General features: G+C 37.8%; 4 protein-coding genes and 1 long non-coding RNA gene across 5 annotated transcripts; 2 read left to right on the top strand and 3 right to left on the bottom strand.

Annotated features, from left to right (window-relative positions):
- The first annotated feature begins 98 nt into the window (after positions 1–98).
- On the top strand, positions 99–2,541 carry LOC120002811 (methyl-CpG-binding domain-containing protein 5-like). Its single transcript, XM_038851643.1, has 3 exons — positions 99–659; positions 1,779–1,901; positions 1,970–2,541. The coding sequence occupies exons 1-3, from the start codon at positions 465–467 to the stop codon at positions 2,198–2,200; spliced, it is 549 nt and encodes a 182-aa protein (XP_038707571.1). The 5' UTR covers positions 99–464; the 3' UTR covers positions 2,201–2,541.
- Positions 2,542–3,155: 614 nt separating this feature from the next.
- LOC120001587 (F-box protein At1g11270-like) lies at positions 3,156–4,716 on the bottom strand. The gene has a single exon (XM_038849973.1). It carries the CDS (start codon positions 4,650–4,652, stop codon positions 3,486–3,488), a length of 1,167 nt encoding a protein of 388 aa, XP_038705901.1. The 5' UTR covers positions 4,653–4,716; the 3' UTR covers positions 3,156–3,485.
- Positions 4,717–6,013: 1,297 nt separating this feature from the next.
- LOC120001222 lies at positions 6,014–7,195 on the top strand. Its single transcript, XR_005468791.1, has 3 exons — positions 6,014–6,396; positions 6,490–6,693; positions 6,776–7,195. It is a non-coding gene; the product is annotated as an uncharacterized LOC120001222 (long non-coding RNA).
- A 3,044-nt stretch (positions 7,196–10,239) lies between these two features.
- On the bottom strand, positions 10,240–11,889 carry LOC120001561 (expansin-A4). The gene is made up of 3 exons (XM_038849941.1): positions 11,627–11,889; positions 11,168–11,486; positions 10,240–10,945 (listed from the first exon to the last, which is right to left on the bottom strand). Exons 1-3 carry the CDS (start codon positions 11,766–11,768, stop codon positions 10,636–10,638), a joined length of 771 nt encoding a protein of 256 aa, XP_038705869.1. The 5' UTR covers positions 11,769–11,889; the 3' UTR covers positions 10,240–10,635.
- Positions 11,890–15,504: 3,615 nt separating this feature from the next.
- LOC120001756 (RHOMBOID-like protein 1) lies at positions 15,505–19,814 on the bottom strand. Its single transcript, XM_038850206.1, has 6 exons — positions 19,188–19,814; positions 18,051–18,214; positions 16,994–17,157; positions 16,620–16,879; positions 16,326–16,452; positions 15,505–15,812 (listed from the first exon to the last, which is right to left on the bottom strand). The coding sequence occupies exons 1-6, from the start codon at positions 19,544–19,546 to the stop codon at positions 15,690–15,692; spliced, it is 1,197 nt and encodes a 398-aa protein (XP_038706134.1). The 5' UTR covers positions 19,547–19,814; the 3' UTR covers positions 15,505–15,689.
- Between the last annotated feature and the right edge of the window lie 11 nt (positions 19,815–19,825).

The following is a 19,825-nucleotide window of genomic DNA, read 5'->3' as shown; positions in this document are numbered from 1 at the left end:
GACCTGTGCCTAGTAAGTGTAACCCGTACACATGTTAATGTTTATCAACGGCTGATAGTCTGCCAGCTTAGATTTTGGGAAAGCAAATAGAGCAGTTAAAAAGTTAAAAGTGCTGTGAAAACATCAGAACCAAACCAATTGCATCTCCTCTACCACTGACAATGAAATATGTCCAACTTTCTTAACTCGCATCGACCCGAGCGTACTGGAACGAATCCTGGAATCGAAGCCCATGAAGATCCTCTCCTCTCCTCGATTTTGGCTCATTCATCGACCCAGACATTATCGCAGACAGGCCGGAAGCCATCGTCCACAATGCCTCCGACGTTGATCCACTAGGGCAAAACGTAGATCCGTGCACTCCGCTGCACGGTGCTCCTGCTACTGGTGACCAAGTTTTAGACCGTAATCAACAAACAACTGAGCCGCAACATCCTCCGCAAAGCACGTTAACTCCTGGAGGAATGACCGACTCTGTTAATGTCGAGGAGCGACGAAATCCTTCTTTGTCTAAACCTTTCGCTACAGTTTCCGGGACCACTGGTTCTGTGGCTCGAGGAGTCAAGGCTGGAGCCTACCCAGCTACTTCGTTGCCGTCCGGTTGGCTAGTTGAGGATAGGATAAGGAACAACGGTGCAACAGCTGGTACGGTCGATAAGGTATTAGAGTTAATTTGTTTTATCTAAAATTGATAGTTGTAAAATAGGGTGTTTGCTCTTCTACTGTTATGTGGATTTATGAGGCTGTTTTAGTAGAGGAAATCGTGAGATGAAAAAAATAATATTGGAGAATCATAAACTTTGCTTATCTGTGAGATAAATTTACCAATTCCAGATTGGATCCTCTGCGCGTATGAGTTAGACGAAGTTATGGTAAGAATGAGTGCTTCAAAAATTTCGGTGGAAAATTTGGTTATATACTTGCATGATTTTTTTTTTTCCAATAGGAAATGGTTATTTTAAGTGGAATTTTCGTTACATAAGGAAAGATAACATGAGAAATGAAAACAGCCAATATACCGTAGTGGTAGGTTTTGTTGGAAATATTAGATGAAGTGAAATCGTCAGTTTTGGTGTATGCAGCAATGGATGAATTGTCTGTGTTAAAAGGTGTGACATTTCAAGCAATGGGTGCTTGTGTGGGTGTATGTATACACTATACATGATGATATCAGAATTAAGAAACTACACTTTTTCAGTGCAAAACTAAGTTCTTATGTTATGAGGCATATGCTAGACAATTACATATTGCAAATTTGCAAAGTGCTGGTCATATAGGTCCAATGCTGGAAGAACATCCAACGGAACTTGATGATAGTAGATGATGATTTAAGAATTATTTCTACAGCAAGAAACCGTTCAGACTGACTAAGGAATCTGACTTTTTTTTTTTCGATTTTCCCAGCGGGCAAGAATAAAAAATCAATGGGTTTGGGTTAGATAAATGCTTGATAATCCAATTGTAATTTGAAGTTGTTCTTTGCATTCTTTTAACATCAATGAATACTTTGCTTCCTGTTATATTCATATTTAAAGTTTCACAAGCTTTGATCTCAAACTTTTTGTATATAACTTATTAACTTCCGCTTATGGTTTCACGCGGTATCATGCTTCACTACAATGATGTGTATTAGTCTTTATGGTACTAGAGAAAAGGCCATGAGTAATTTCTTTTTGACAGGAGAATCCCTCCGTACTAACCCCCAAAAGAGGGCCAAAAAAATAAAGGAGAATTCCTTCCATCCCTATACAATGCTCATATTCTGTTATTTTGTGCAGTACTACATTGATCCAGTCTCGGGCTTTAAATTTCGGTCAAAGAAGGAGGTGTTTGAATTTTTGGAAACAGGAACTCCACGTAAAAAGAGGAAAGCAGGGGAGCTCTCTGATGCTGATAAGAATGTGAGTTAAGACACTAGAGCTTTAAGTCCATTTAATTTTTGTTCCACTTACGGTAACATTTTTTGCAGACCTCAGGAGGCTCTGTGAAGCGTAAAAGTAAGAAATCAGACGCAAAGGCTTTGAATTTTGACTATGGTAATGTACCTGAGAAGGTCGAATGGGTTCTTGCGGATTCGTTGCAAGATTCTTGGACCCCCTACATTGGAGATGTAAAGGTGTCTGAACCAAGAAAGCGAGAGTGGATGGCTGCATTCGCATCTCCAATGACAAAAAGTGGGAGTGGTCGCACAAAGATTTGAAGGCCCTACTACACTTATCGCTCACCACTGAGGTCCTTTCCTTCTTTCGTCTACACACATGACAATTTTTGCCCATTGAGATATAGATTTTGTTTTTACACAAGACAGCTCTGTGTGTAACAGGTTAGCTAGTTAGCCTTTTTAATAGTTATAGTCCTCATGTTTGCTCTTCAATTTTATTTACTTGCAATTTTGGGATTTCCCTTTCAAATGACCTGTGTTGCAAGTTTGGTAAAGTATTTTGGTAAGGAAATTACTATTGGCAATTTTTGGCTTTGAACTTTATGTAATTTATGCCCCTTACTTTATCACATATATTGATATTTTCATGTTCAAGGTTATGCTTTGGAAGTAGTCTTTGGGTGTGGTTTTCAAATACTACCTAAACCAAGCTTCTGCGAATTTGATCATAAAATTTGTCATTGGATCATATTTTGATTTGGCCATCTTGACAATTATGTGAAGTTTATAGAAGTTTTGTGGGTGTGGAAACCGATTCAATTAGCCATAATTATTGTGTTTATCACGGAATTAGCTTTCATATCTTTTTCAATTATGCCTGACTGCCCATAGCTCTAGGAGAAGTGTGATACACTGATACATATACATACAAATGAGATTGAAGTGTGATAAACTTAAACTGAAAGGAGATTGTATTCAGAAGGGAAATTATATTAGTGAATATTATCAGCAATTAAAGAATGGATCCTAGAGTTTAGTGATGGTCTTCAAAAGAAAGGGAATTAGCAGAGAATCAACTCAAATGGATGAAACTTATTGATTGTCAAAGTCAAACTCAATCAATGTCAGAAAACAATTTCATACTGCTACCTAGAGAAAACCCCCAATTCCGGAATTGGGGAAGCTGATCAGAAAACAGTAGAGTCGTGTTTGCTATAAGAGGATTACCCAAGGGATCCAATCATCTGTTAAAATTACTACTCATACAAGAGAAGAAAGAAACAACTAAGATTCTGAATTATCTAGCCAGGAAACACCACCAAATGGCCAACTTGCATACATGAAAAGATCTAGCAATTTTAGATAAGCTAGATTGAGTGGTTGCTCGTTAGGACAAATCCATATAACATGATAACAGAGCCAACAAAAAAACTCCAATGGACAAGTAGCAGATTTGGATAACCAATGAACAAGTAAAAATTTTGGAGAACTGTCAATAGTAAAGCAAGAGCCAAAATAATACAGTTATTCTTTCTTTTTTATAACTCACAGCGCAGACTGCTGAGCTGAAGTCCACAATGCTCAAACTATTTCAAACAGATTATCATCTTCCATTGAGTGAAAAGAGGCTCTCCGTGAAGATAAGAAGCGTCAATCCATAATTCCCTGCTCTAGGACAGTGATGGATCTCAAGATCCTTAATTGCCTTGGTGTCCGGATGGAACAACGCTAACCGACGTTCATCGGTCTTGAAGAACCATTCACCAGTCTTCCACATTCCTAGTAGTTCTTCAACTCCTGAGATTGGACCAATCACCAGCTGTTTCGTCCAAGACTCCATGACACCATACTCTTCCATTACCCATATCTCAAAGCAGCCCATCTTCTGCCTTGAATGTGCAAAAACAGCAAGATGATTACGAAATACTCTAAGTTCCGGGCCGGAAGACCCTTGTTCCAAGCAACAAAGGGTAAAATCAGAAGAAGAGGAGAACTCCATAACTTGAAAAGTTTCTTGTGTCATGTCAAATGCAAGGATCTTTTCCACTCGATTATTCAGCCACCAATGACAGTGTCCGTTCACATATGTGTTGAAACGTGATGGGAGTAGAACATGATCATGGAAGGGATAAGTAATCAGTCTCCAAGAATTACAGCTTAAGCGGTATAACTCCACTTGTTCGGAATAGCTAAAGCCAAAAGGGCCATCAGTAATAACAAAACGCACCACCTTATAATCGCCGGTGGAACAATCATAACCAAAAGCCAATGCGCTAAAAAAGACATAATCCGTGTAGTTAGGACGCTCAACAGACGACTTAGGGAGGGTTTTGAGCTCTTGAGTTGCAGGATTCAAAATCATAATCGGATCAGAATTCTCAAAACTACACAAGAGAATCAAGCCCTCACATTCACCGACCATATCCATAACCGGAAAAAGTGATGGGAGAACAACAGGTATATTGATTGTTTCTTTTACCCGCATAGTTTGATTAGACAATAAGGAGAAATCAACAACAATACGAGATAAACTTGCCCCAATAACAAGTGGATCGTAGGTAAGTGGATCAAAGACAGACATACTCTTCACAATGGTACGAAGATTGGTACCTCTAACGGCGTTGGTGAGGTAGTGCTCTCTCAAAAAATCAGGTTCTTGGAATTTAGAGCACCACGATCTGCATATGCACTTAAATCTCTTCACACTTTTCACCGGAAGCCGCAAGAGAATATCCAGCACCACGTCATCGGGCAGGGAATGGGTCCTCATCTTCTTCTCCAACTGCTGACTGCTATCAATCAGGTCGGAATTAGACTGAAATTTTTTATCAAGGAAGAGAAACGAACAGGAGATAAACAGGCCAAATGGGCCGCTTCTAGCCCACAAACTAGGAGATTGTGTTTGTTTCTGGCTTTCTGCCGTGCCGTGTGGAGGTAATAGACTAGTAATACGGTCCGGAGCTCATCGATTTTTTTTTAATATATGATTTGAGCTCAGGCTCGGCCCGTTTACGAATAATTGGGCCTGAATAACAGGCCTTTTGTGGGCATTTTCTGCGTTTTAGTTCCTAGCTGGGCTTTTAAAAGACATGAAACAAACAAGTGCTAGCTATTACAGCAGTTGTGCACGATTTTGAATGCCCTTGCTATTAACTCAATAATTGAAGAGTGCAAGTGCGAAAGCGTTGCTTGTTAAGAAAGTGACATAAAATCACAAAATTGGATCTCAACGGCAGAGAATACTAGTCTAAGTCACCCCTCTATAACAACCTCATATCTTCATAATCAAATCCACAATTACTTCATCAATCAACCAATCCATGCTCACAACTTAAAACCTTTATTACATTTTTTTTTCTCTTTTTGTGATATGCATATATATGCCAGGTAACAGTACTGATATCGAAAATAATGTTTTTAGAGAAATTGCTCAACTAAGCTCTCTACCCTATCCCTAATTTAAAACTCTAAGAAGCAGTTCTTATGAGCTACGGATCTTGAAAGAAGCAAAATATTAATTAACCTCTTGATATGTAAAAATGTTCCACGTGAGTAGTGATAATATTATGACACATAGTGTAGTCAGTCGGACATTCCTATGTTTTTATAGAAATTGTTCAACTAAGCTCTCTACTACCCTATCCCTAATTTAAAGCTCTAAGAAGCAATTTCTTATGCGCTACGGATCTTGAAAGAAACTAAATATTTAATTAACCTCTTGATATGTAAAAATGATCCACATGAGTAGTGATAATATTATGACACATAGTGTAGTCAGCCGAACATTCCTGTAATGGACTGTTGACACACCCACTTATCATAATTGTTTCTCTATGCGACTGCAAGTGACATACACTCAAAATGTAATGGCGTTTAGCCCATTTATCTGACTTATTACAGTAAAAGAAATTTTAATATATTAGGGTATTGGATACTGGATAGGGATATGAAGAAAAAAGGGAAAGAAATGGTTGATTGTAAATTCATGCCAACCATATTTATTATGCCAACAATAAATATTTTCTCTTTATCTTAAATAAAATAATGAAAAAACACAACACATTTAATGAATGGACAGTATAAAAAGAGCACACCCCATGCACCATTCTACTCATCAACGCAATACTTCCAACTGAGAACTTTTGGCTCCTCTGCTTCTCATCAACGCAACACTTCTAGCCAAAAACTTTTGGCTCTACTTAGTCACCAAGATGATTCACGTGGTACTCGCTACCATTTTCTCACTCATATTTTTGACTACCAAATCCCAATTAATTCCATCGCCATCTCCCCAATCAATTCCATCGCTATCTCCCCAGCCAAACATCAATCCCATGGTTGATTTTTATAAACTCACCATCCAATGGCCACAAGCATTTTGCAATGTCATGCCATGCAACTATCCACTTCCAAACTATTTCACAATCCACGGATTGTGGCCTAGTTATCTAAATGGGCTGCCAGTTACTTATCCTTCCTGCACCTCCGCCATGAATGTTCCTTCACGTATATTGGTGGGTAATTTTGTATATTCATATATTTTGTTTTGTTCTATCTTCCTCTTCGTTGATAATATTTAACATGACTTTTTCTTGCATGTGAAACAGAATACTGATTTCCTTCCAATTATGAATGATCTGAACCAGTATTGGCCAGATCTTAAACTTAGTACAAACAATTATGGCTTTTGGAATCACGAGTGGATGCAACATGGGGTGTGCTCGGCATATCCTTTTATGCATTTCAGTATTTTCAATTAACCCTGGATCTTTACCAACAATACAATCCATTAGCTATACTAAGTAACGGAGGTATATATATTTGAAAATAATTTATTTTTTTACATATAATTTTCTTAACTTTTACACTATTTTGACTATTCATTTGAAATAGGAATCCTTCCCGGGGCATTCACCTCGGTTGGAGATGTCACACAGACCATCTTCAACGCTATTGGTGCGTATGTCGAAGTTCGGTGCAATTACATCTTGATTGGGAATGTGAAGATATATCAGCTATGGGAAATATCGATTTGCATAGATAAGCAGAATCGTTTAATAAATTGCACACTCAACGGTCACCTTCTGCTTGCTTCAGGACATTGCAGACGGAGGCCCCTGACAGACCCGATTTTATTTCCTTGATATATGACCCTCTTGGTCGCATTTGCTAGGAAACTACCTTCTGTCCTCAGTGGAATAAAGTTGTCAGAATCTAAGGGTTTCTTTTATGGGGGTTAGAGTCGAAGTTGAATATAGATTGATAGCTACTTTGTTTCAAGTTTGACATAAGAGAGTGTCTTGCTTATTTTTATTTGAAAGGGAATTGTCGTTAGCTTTGCATATTCGGGACTAAAAATCCAATTACTAAGCGATCGGTTTGCATTTAAGATCTTAATCTTTAATGCCATATATAGCTAAAAAACCGAGAAAATATAATAAACTTCCAAGAATAATTACTAAACCCTATACAAAACTGTCAATATTCAAGAAGAACTATGTTCCAAGTTGAAGCACAGAGTTGTACACAATGCTGAGCTGAATTCCACAATGCTCAAACTATTCCAGACAGATTATCATCTTCCATTGAGCAAAAAGAGGCTCTTGGTAAAGATAAAAACTATCAATCCAAAATTTCCTGCGCTAAGACAGTGATGGATTTCAAGATCCTTAATTGCCTTGGTGTTAGGATGGAACAACGCTAACCCACGTTCATTGGTCTTGAAGAATAAGGTAACTGTGATGGATTCTGATCATACTATATTTTATCTATTTTTATACCTCACTTTACACTTACTTTTGTCTCTTTTAATTGAATTAGTCATGCATATTACAAATATTTCCTTTATTTTGATTTTTAGGACATTATGAATAAATGGGTGAGTCTTATTTTATATCAAGACATGGACACCAAGCCATGAGTTCAAGAAAGCCCATAAAGGCCAGAGAATGGCCGAATGGTGTTAGGGAAGCTTTGACCATGAGAGAAGGCAATATTGGAAGGAAATAAAAAAAAAGGTGCCACATGTGATCAAACAAATACATGGAAATAAATCAGTGAAGATTAGTTAACTTTGAAAGCAAAGATTCAAGTGAAGAAAATAAGGAAAGAAAATATACGCATGAGGCCGTTGCCAATTAAAAAAGCAACAGCAATAATGAGATTTGCACGGCAAGTAAAGGAAACCGAATCAAATTAAGTGAACAATGTTTAGGGGATTGATTGGTTGTTATAGTTCTTTAGATCGTAATGAGTTGTTAGCCTAGGGTTAAAAACTGCGAACCAAATAGGATTAATTAATTTTTAATAATATTTGTTGGCACCGCGAATGAACGAACGAGCCAGTATATTTAATAAAGAATCAACCCTTGAATCAGAATCATAATTGTGCATTTGTTAATTGAATGTTTATGATATAATTACTAAGTGAAATCATTTCCCTAGTGTTCTTCTCATATTGATATCCAAAAAAATCTGAATTTTCATTCCTTGTTAGTTAGTTTAATTATATCACACATTCTTATTCCTTATCAATTTTCATGCATACAACAAGTTAGATACAATAATTGAATTAACTAGTCTCTGTGGGATCGACCTCGTTACTTGCATATACTGTGTTATTCGTACTCTTGTGCAATTGCGAGAAATATTACATCAAATTCATAGAAAAAGAAAACAAATCAATGACAACTAATACTAACCTCTTGATATGTAAATGGTCCACAAGAGTGGTAATATTATGCATGACACATGTATAGTGTAGTCAGTTGGGCATTCCTGTAATTTATCATAACTGCAGCTATCCATGCGACTATAATTAAGTTGAAAATGTAATGGTTTATCCCATTTATCTTTTTCAAATCTTGGATTTCACGTCATAGTATCTATACCCCAATTGAGCATATCCAAGAAACAACCAATTCATGCAAATCAAGTGAAAAGGAAGACTAATTAATATAACCCGCTAAAAATATACACTTTTAATATATTACGTAACGCCTGAAATAAGGTCATGACCCATAAATTTTTTGTTCTTGAATAAAAATCAAGAACCCTTCATGACTAGACTATAAATAAAGCACACCCATGCATCATTCTTCACAACAACAACACATCCTAATCAGCTTTTGCTCAATCACCCAGCAATGATTCCAATATTACTCACAACCATGTTTTCAATCTTTTTCATGACCAAGTCCCAGATAATTACACAACCCCCGGCCACACATTGCTAATTTTGATTTTTATAAACTCACTATCCAATGGCCAGCAACATATAATATGGAGCGGACAATTTGAAAAAAAATATGTTAAATGTCATGCCACTCTTTGTGAATATGATTTCTTATATGGGGAATGTACATGCGCATCTTGTAAGTGATGTGATAGTTGAGATATATGTGGTATTGAATTTTACGTGACAATACTAGTTATAGATTGTTAAAAATATAAAATTTATCTTGAATAAAATCAAGAAACCTTAATATTATCCATAAATTTTGTCTTATCTTGTCTTTTTATTCCAAGTTTCAACCAGATTGATAGCTTAACAATTGGAGAACAAGATGAAGAGCGACTCCCTGATATTAAAAATAGTATTGGAGCCAAAGGTGCACCGAGAATAGTAAACTTGTCGTCCATTGGAATCACTAGGACACAATCTGTGGATTGTGAAAAAGTTTGTAATCTGAAATGTCTGAGAAAAACGTCAACATTGGTTGACATTGCAAAGTTTAAATGTTGTGAAGAATGACGCATGAGTGTGTTGTTTTTATAATGTTTAGCAATTAAATGTGTATTTCCTGATTTTATTTAAGATAAAGATAAAATTTATGGGTGATAAGATTAAGGAAAAATTAATTGTATCATAAGTTTATACTTAATTTTCATGTTCATGAATATCGCGTGAGTTTTTATTCACGAAAACACATTGCTGCCCAAGAGGCCCATTTACTGAAGATAATGAGGATTTTGTGCGAATCCTGGTTAATGGGTCTGTGTGTTTGAACTCTGATGAGATGGGAAAGAAATCGACAATGTTAATAGCCTAGTGTCAACATAATATATTATTTAGTACTCACAAATTCACAACATACAAAGTATGATTTTTAGTTACAAGAGGTGTGGGGAGTGAAAGACATTAATTTCTGATGCTTTACACCTCTCTTTACATCACCACCTTAACACAAATTTAGGGCGGATAAAAAGACCAAATAAAGAAACATGATTTTGTTTAACTTTGGCAGAAGTGTGGCCCATTATTTTATATGCTGGCCAGGCCCATCTTCATTGTGGAATAAAAAAGTGAACTAGTGACCCATAAGCCCGGTCTGTAAATACATAACTACTCTCAAGTCTCAAGTTTCAATAGGTAGCGGACTTAATAAATACATATGAATATATATAGTATATAAAATACATTTCCCAAACAAATATTATCACACTATCATACAATACTAAAGACTAAATATGATATGGAGGCTGCGGGCTACAACAAGTTTAGGGTGCAGCCACTTCAGTCTCTCCCCTACCCCCTATTACCATTCCCCCTCTTTCACTTTTCACTTGCACAACTCAAACACAACAAAAACCCCACCCAAAAAACATTAAAAACTTCTTTGCCTACCAAAGTTCATCTTAACAACCCCCAAAAGTCAAAAACATCATTGGGAACCCAAAATAAATAGCGCCAAAAGGATAAATTTGTAAATAGATAGGGCTAGGAAGCTTCAATCCATTGATTTGTCATAAAATTAAACCCTGAAATTCTTCCCGGTGAAGGTTTGACCGAACTGCCAATGAGCAGGAGCTATGTTCCAAGAGGTGGAAGTGCGCCTGTCACTGCCTGTGACCCTGAAGGACAGTGATTGACCAACCAGAACAGCGTTTGACTGCCAGTTCTGACCCCAGTTGCGGCTCATGCTCATCCACCCAGTTCTCGTCCCTTTAACGCTAACCTTCACGATATCACCTGCACCCGCGGCGTTGGTGACCAGAACCAAGTTGAAGTAGCGGAACCCGTTGATTGTGAACCTGATTCCCCCTCTCTTCCGGCAAGGTACTCTGTAAATAAATATAAATGTGAGGACATTTTGGTCATTTAATAAAGGGCTTAACTTTCAAATAATACGTATTAATACACTGATCGGCGACCTTTTGGGCTGGATCGCGTAACATTGGGTTTCGTGTTGAACAGCCCATTATGTTCTAAAGCGGAATTTGACTGTTTGGTCAAGAAACACTCACAGGAAAAAAAAAAAAAAACAGAGGAAAGAGAGATCTCACCTACGGTAGGCGACGGGGACAATCCCGGCTCGGTACTCGGCGATTTTGAGGAACATGGGCATGGCGAGGTCAAAGTGGGGGCGAGGAGGGTTGCACCAGCCACCATTGTCGTTCGGAAGAGCGTAGTTGGGTGGGCAGAAGTTAGTGGCAGTGACTAAGATGGATGGGCTTCCAGAGTGGCACCACCTTGGATCGCTTGCGCACTTGATCTCAAAGCAGGCACCGCAGCTCAGACCGTTGTTGAACAGAGCTGTGCTCAATGCGGCCGTGTTGACGCCGTATCCTTGGCTGTAAAGGTTTCCATAACCACATGCTCCACCTAAACAAAGTAAAGAATCCCTAAATCAGTTTTAAAAAAATAACCCAAAGAAACCCACTAAACTCTGTTTTGTACTTGATGAAGTACAATTAAGAGCACGAGTTAGGAATGCCGAAGAATTAGCTTGAAATTGTACATACCCATTGTGCCAGAGGCATCTGCGCCTCCATAGAAAGTAGCATGAGCATTCTGCCATTCACCACCGGAATAAACTCCTGGGATTCTGGCTTCTGCAGTCCACATTAGGGAAATCAGAGCTGCAATGTACAGAAGTACAGCCATTTTTCTTTCTTGAAGCTGCAAGTATACGCCTATAACTGGTCAGAGAGAGAACGAGGGGAGTAATGTGAATGAGTGGGTTTAGAGGGAAGGGGAGGTAGAGTTCTTAAAGAGGAGGTGAGGGGCAATATTTGGAATTTTCGAACAATTCCATCATTAATGTTTCTTCCCGTGGAAAAACCGAAAAAAAGTTAAGAGAGAGATTGAGGGCAGCGAGTACATGATTTTGTACATAAAAGCGTCAAATAATACTAGAAAATAGGAGAAGGTTGGATCCAGGAGGGAAGGTGGGCTTTTGCTTCAATCAGCCCCGCTGCGAATGAAGGATGAGAAAAAGTATTTTCACCCCCCACCCCCCTACCCCTAAATCGATTATCTCACCATCTCAATCATTGTTCTCTCCTCTGATTTTAACTTTTTATTATTATTTTATATATGATTTAATATTTAATTCTTTTAAATTGTGTATGATTTGGTATTTAATTTTCATTTCAAAATTTATTTTTCCCACTTAATTAAAACAAACGTATTACATCACATCAATGCATATTAACGGGTACATTTAATGTATACTATAAATTATTCTATGTACGAAGTGACCCATTCGTTTGTATAAACATACCTGTATATAAACCACTGAATCATAATAGGAGACATCGAATAACCATCTGTCAAATACAATTGAATCAAATGATTACCATTCACAAATCCTATTGTGATAGTAATACGTTCATGTTTAAGCACTGTCCACCTCAACATGAACGTATTACTATCACAATAGGATTTGCGAATGATAATTACATCGTTCAATTGACATTGACAGATGATTATCCGACTCCTCCTATTATGATCATACAAACGAATGAGTCACTTCGTACAGATAACAACTTACAGCATACATTAAATGTATCCGCTAACCTGCATTGATGTGATGTAATAAGTTTACTTTAATTAATTGATGGGGGTGGAAAAACTAATCCAAAATGATATATGTCCATAATTTTCCCATCCATAAGCTTACATAATCTAGGTGGCAAACAAAAAATGCATGCCACATAGATTAAAAAAAATAAACAAACTTTATTAAAAAAACCACATAGGCATGTCACATGTTTATATAAATTTATGAATGTTTATTTTATGGATATATAATGATTCCGAAAATTAATTTTTTTTATGAGAATTAAATGTCAAATCACACGCAATTCAAAAGAATCTAATATCAAATCATATATAAAATAATAATAATAAATTAAAATCAATGATTAAGGGATAAAAAATTAAAACCAATGATTAAATGGTGAGATAACTAATTTAGGGGTGAAAATACTTTTTTCCATGAAGGATTGAAGGTGAATTGCTGACAGCAGAAGCTTTAAACGTAAGGGGGACCCACTTAATCCCCGTAATCATCGGGTCATTAGCCCTTTTGTTAAGACGAGACGCACACATAAATCTCGAGCCACACGCGCTTTCAGACAATCATGCCCCATGTGCACTATACTCAAAATCATAAAGATTGCGCCACGTGTTCCGTAAATAGAGTATGGGGCCTGAGGGTACTTGGGCCTGATAAAGGGCTCATAAAATGGCCTCTGAGTAGAGCGTGCGTCTCACGTGAGTAACTACCAACGAAAGTCCCTGTCGCTATGCTTCGTGAATTGGGTTTGTCTTCTTGTTATTTTCCTTACATCATCAATAACTGACAACATGTTTGTTTTTATTGTTAATCCAAACAGGAATTACAAAATGAAACGTGAATAATAAGACAATAAGCACTGAACACACGACGACCGTCCCATATGTAAGTAGTGGATTACTTAGTAAAAGCATCAGTGAAACTGTGAAAGAGAACAAGTAGGTACATCTTAATAAGTATAACAAACTAGTCAAAAACACCATTCATATTCGTATATCAATTGTTGCAAATATTGGGTTTGGGTGGTCCATACTCCATAGTTAAACAATAAAGCAGCTGCTTAATTAATTAATTATAAAGTGGTATCTGTAGTGTAATACATGCCAAATTAACTGCCTCTTAAAAGTTGACTTAATTATAGTTTTAACATGCAAAATCTGCACATAATTAGTATTTGAGTAGTATCATTACCTAAATTGCATGCATAGAGAAGTAGTTGTGGGTCGTTATGACCCTGCTCAACACAAATTAACGGTACAAGTACCTAACCCATGACTATTCTTATGCAAGACTATTAGTTGATGATTTCATTTTAAAATATTTATTATTAACAAATTAATTTTTTTTTCTCATTCTTGGTAGTCTTCTTTTTATTTCCACAGCAACCACCATCTTTGAATCTTGATCCAGCGTGATTTGCTGTGTCCTGGTCGTATGATGGCAGCACAGTATATGCATGTGGAAGAAGGAGAGACCTTGCTAAAGAGGACAAGTAAAATGTTAGCCCCCCACCACCTTGTCCCTTTTTTATCTCTGTTTTTATTCTTTCCCATGTCATGGTCAAATATAAAATACGACCCATTAATACTGCACCTGTATTTGTCAATTTTTGAGGGCTAAAAGAAACATACATAGATTATGTGCAAGTGTCAAGTGTGCATGCAAGTTGGGGAATTCCACATTGATGAAGCAGAAGACCACATTATGCAGTTAACTTGTTGAGGTGTTGGGCTACAAAAGCCAACCCAAGTGACTGAATTTCTGGGGCAAAAGTCCTTACTTTTGAATAAATGGAGAGAGAGACAGGGACACACGCACGCATTGGGGATCTAAAAACCCCAGTTTTGACTAGAGGGAGACGACAGTACTTTCAGACAGCTTATTGTTAAAAGAAGGGACATGGTTGTCCATCATGGAAACTATTATTTGCTGCATTAATTATCCATTCCAATAACTCAAGTTCCTTAGCACTTTTTTTGTTTAATGGACGCCCATGGACATGCTAAACATCAGTAATTAGTGTATTAAAATTGCTATGCAATGCGACATATGATCAAGCAAGTCTCTGGCTGCTCTTTATCAGACCAATCCATGAATGGGGGGACTAATTTTTACCACATCAGGCATTATGCACCCTTCTTTGACAAAACTCTGCATGCCTGCAGAGACGTTTTTCAGCTTTACGCCATCTCAATGAAGCCAAAAAAAAGATACAAGTTTCTCAGACAAGCAAACAAGGCATCATAGCTAGTAACTTTACTTTGTTTCTTTGCACCAACACTACCATGCCTGTACAAGAGTCCTTTGCTTAATTAAAGTGTATGATCTTCTCTCTTCTTTCTCTTTCTGGGTTTCTTTCTAAAAGTCGAAAGTACTCATACTCTTTACTTTTTAATATTCTTACACTTAACAGTCTTAACAGAGCAATACAGTAAAGACCAACTATCACAACAACCGGCCTAACTAGTAACTACCTCCCATAATATTCAAAAGGGTCAAGATCGGAGTAGCCCCAAAAAGCACAATATAAAACAAGGCTAGGCTAGTTTTTCAAGACATCAATTGATGAAAGTTATAGGTAGAGTCACCAACCACATGCATGCAGTAGATAGAAATTATGGCCCAACCTCACCAATATCTTTTCTTTTTCTATCCTCAAAGTATGACTTGATGGCAACCATCCATTTGCAAATCTTTATGACTTACCACAAAGTACTTGTTTCTCACTAACATTCAACCATTGCCTCGTGGGCATGTAATGTTACGCTTCCTCTAAGACTTCCTGTTATGCTTCTCCCAAAAGACTACAGTAAAGAAGGGTAAAGCTGACGAGGTATTGTTCTCACAAAAATTCTCAAGATCAAGATCCACAAAATAATTCCAGAAAGAACGAAATTTAAGATTACCTTGTGGACACAGAAGAATGCTCTCTACAGAACAATATGTATCATTTACAGCTGTCACATGGCATGTTCAAGCAATTACCTGCTATATATGTGCATCCATCAACTGCAAAGCTGAGAACATAGTTGCTCAACCTGGGACGAGCTATTGTCCGACAACATATACATGTTGCTTTTCTTGTTGGTTATGCACGTCAAGTTCAGTTGATTCCCGAGTTGGCTTGACTGCAACAACAATGGTGGGCACATAAACATGTCACAAGAAACCAATCTCTAGGGTAAAGCAGAATATATGTCATTATGTCTAGTGCTTTTTATTACTTTGGCCCATCGGGTTCACCACTCTATCCCCCATCCCCTCTAGATTCCATGTTCAGGGTAAAAATTAGATTGATAATTCTACCTGGTAAAGACAAATTAGAAACGCCCATAAAAGGGAAACTGAGGTGAATGCAGGTTCAGACTATGTCCATTCTCTCACCTCCTTATACTTGCACAAATAGTGGTTCTCATTATAATTTTTTATTAGATAAAGTACCATCTAACTTAAGTGGAGATACAAGACGTTGTAAGTAGCGACTGGAATCCAAGCAATTGGGGAAGGTCTTTCTCAAAACTTCCATGGACAGCATATTTGCTCCACTCAAACATGCAAAATATAGAATGCAAAGAGCTGGACAATGAGGAGCATACACAAGAAGATAGAAAGGAAGGGAAAAGGCTGGATGCATTAGTTACCTCGCAATAACTGGGATGTGACTTGCAACTCCATTTTGAAGTAGGGACACAGCTCAAATAATGACACCAGGAACAGTGATCATTCAAATCGACCCCTCGAAGAAGGAAAACCAACCCAAGAGTAAAACTGCCAATATCAGAAATAAAAAATAGAAGCATTGAATCAAATTATGCACACTCAGCACAAAATAAGAAATCCATCTCAACTGTGCAATCATCAAAATATCCATACAAGGGAAGAATGAAGTCATCCAAATTACAAAAAAAAAAAAAAGAATCACAGAAGTAACTTACCCAACAGTTAACAGAATCAGTGAGATAACCCATAGCACATACTGGTATGCCTTGTGCTTAGATTTAGCTGGAGGTGCAATGTATCCCGGAGGACAACTCTTTTGGTTAACCCATCCAAACTGGGGTCGGATTAAAAACACAAATCCAAGGAAGAAGCCAGAAAGAAATCCTCCAATATGAGCAAAGTTATCGACATGTGGGAGGATTCCCACAGCTAAGTTTAATATAATGATGAAGACAAGAGTCAACAATGCTGCCAACTGCACATGAAAAAGACATGCAACTCTAAGGATAAAGCGGGTTATGTTAGCAAAATCTGCAGAAGTGAAACATTTACCCTGCAAGTTGTATGATCAGAGCAGAATCTTATGTACCTTATTAGCATATATGGTCCAATTTGTAATAAGCTCTGAAAGCATGCCTCCTAGTAAACCAAAAAGAGCACCAGAGGCACCCACAGAGATGGCTATTTGAATGAAGAGAGCTGATAGTAAACTCCCACCAAAACCAGATATGACATAGAGCAAGCCTATCCGAACTGTGGGTAAACATATCAAGCAAGAAGTTTATAATTAGATTCATGAAACCAAAAATATACTTCATTAACTAGAAAACTCATGGACAAATCAGGCCAGTAATCTCAACAAAGGAAATCTTTTGGTTTCCTGAAGAAACGATTGTATAAAAAATAAAAATAAAACCAAGAGCACAGAAGCTTTGTCTAGGCAGCAAACATCTTTGGATGACCCTGCACCATTTTGGAATACACTAGATATATGTACATGTCTATACTAGTTTTGCACCATAAAAGTAAATAATGTGCCCTAACTGAAGTTTAGGACAAAACTGCAGTGGGTGGGTCTGTATATACATGTATAATTGGATCAATATACCTGCCCTCTACATGAAGACAATTAATTGATCATCTTGATAACTTCTATGGTATCAGAGTACAAAATTCCCAGATAAATTTTTTTACTAAAAAGTCGCACTTAAAAAGAGTTTTCACTGCTAGGGCATTAGCCCAGAGTCATGAAGAGATCCTCTACCACAGCTGAGTAGCATCTGTGAACAACTTTGAGAGGTAACCACCCATAACATTAATGTCTCCCATTTAAAGTACAATAACGAGGTCACATATTCATACCCAAACACTGAAAAGAAAGTTTAAGATAACCAACCCCTAAGTCTAGACACCAAAATAAGCCACAATGTATTATATCCAACAAACATGGCAAATTCAGAACATGCATGCAATCAAACATTGCAGAAGATTCATGCAAACAAAGACTAGTACAAACTTGCATCCCTATTTGTAAGATGCAAAGAGCAGATGACATTATTATAGTTGTAGGAAGTACTGTGCTTCAGCAATCATATCTTGCATAATACTACTAACAGAAAAAATGAATTTATAAGTAAGAAGCATACCAAACCCAAATTCTTGTTCAAGCCGAATTCCAATGAATACAAGACTCAACATATTCGCAAGCACATGAAAGACCCCAGCATGTAACCATATACAGGATATCAAGCGCCATGCCTGGTGTTTGTACACCACTTTATTGACTTCTAGGGCTCCCATCTTCTCTAACCTTTGGAAATGAAAACAAAAGGTAATCAGTTAAAGATTTACATTTATTTCTTTAAAGTTCAATTCACAGATCCATTAGAAGCAAGAAAAGGGTGCTCCACCTAGAACCCCGAACTCCAGCAGGTTCAAGTTCATCTTCTTTTAACCCTCGGATTTGTTAAAAAAAATTTAAACTATGTTTTCAGCTTAATCTCCTAATCTTTCGTTTCAACTGCGCAGCTATCAAAATCTCTGCGTTGAATCCGTCTACCACTCTCTAACAAAGTCCCTACATTATTCTGCCTTTAGCCACATGCCACTCAAGATGGAGCCCTCCATGAATGGCACTCACGAAGTAAGATAAACCAATGATCTGAAACTGGAATATGAAAGAGATTTTGCCTGATATCCGGAAAATGTTCTTCACGATCCACCACAATCACAAACCCATTCATTCAATGTAATGATTCTGATTGAAGCTTGACAATGTAAACTATATTTTTATCTGGGATGTCCATGGAATCCCTAGTGTTTGCAGAAGGGAGAAACTCCTTTCATGAGTGTAAGTACGACATTGAAATTCTCCTTAAAGCACCCATGGACAATCCCATTTCTCCCACACGCAAAAAGGTCAATCTCTCTGTTTCACGAACTCAGCTTAAGAGCATTCAAACCCATCCTGTGCTCCATCACACACTTTACACAAATCCAGCCACCGCTCCTCACAGCCAGATTAGTTAGTCTAATGTTTTGATTAACTGAACTATTCAGAACTCCTGGAAATCCAACCTTAAAATTCCACAAAACTTTATGACTTAAATAAAAATTCCATTGACCTGGATCAATCTCAAGGCCACATAGTCAGTAAAGAGTGATAACTAAGAGCGAATCCAAGCCCCAATCAGACACACAAGTCAGTCATTCTTTAATTGCAATTTGAACCAAACACAAGTAACAAAAAACGTGCATCCAGATATCGTTAAAGAGAAACTTACGTTGTAGATGAAGGGCCAAGAAGGGGATTCTCTTTAAGGGGCTGAAAGGAGAATCTGCCAACGAAGTTAGCAACGCACGAGGCGGAGTTCTTGGGGCAATTATTGATATACATGGTGACCACGAAGATCAAAATGTTAACCACCACAAACGTCGGCACCAACCACGGGAACCACCTCTTGAACGGCTTGAAGTCGCTGACAAAATGGTGTTGTGACCGGTGACCTAACGCCCTCGACGGGCGGGTTGATGTAGCCTCATTATTCTGCCCCCCCGACTCCGGGTGTACCACGTTGTCTCCCCGACGAGGATTGGACACTTTGATCTCGACGCCGGCTTTCGCTTCTCCTCTCCCCATCATTACCGCTTCCCACCAAGACAATCGAAGAAAAATAAAAATCTCTTTATCACGGGATTGCCAATGTCGGTAGCTTTGAGGTTGAAGGCGCTGGGGAGAGAGAAGAAGGCGCAACAGATGTTTGATTGTCTGTTAAGAGCGTTGGGGGTACAGATGGTGTGTTTTGGAATGCGGATCGGTTCGCTGGTCCAAGCTTTGGTTATCTTCACTAGTTGAAGAAGGAATCTTTCTGCTCGTCTGTCCGCTCGTTAATGGTGTATTTTGCATTGGAAACCGTAATAA

Source organism: Tripterygium wilfordii, chromosome 7 (assembly GCF_013401445.1).
Source record: "Tripterygium wilfordii isolate XIE 37 chromosome 7, ASM1340144v1, whole genome shotgun sequence".
NCBI lineage: Eukaryota > Viridiplantae > Streptophyta > Magnoliopsida > Celastrales > Celastraceae > Tripterygium > Tripterygium wilfordii.
The sequence above is the reverse complement of the archived record's forward strand: the minus strand, read 5'-3'. Positions and strand labels throughout refer to the sequence as shown.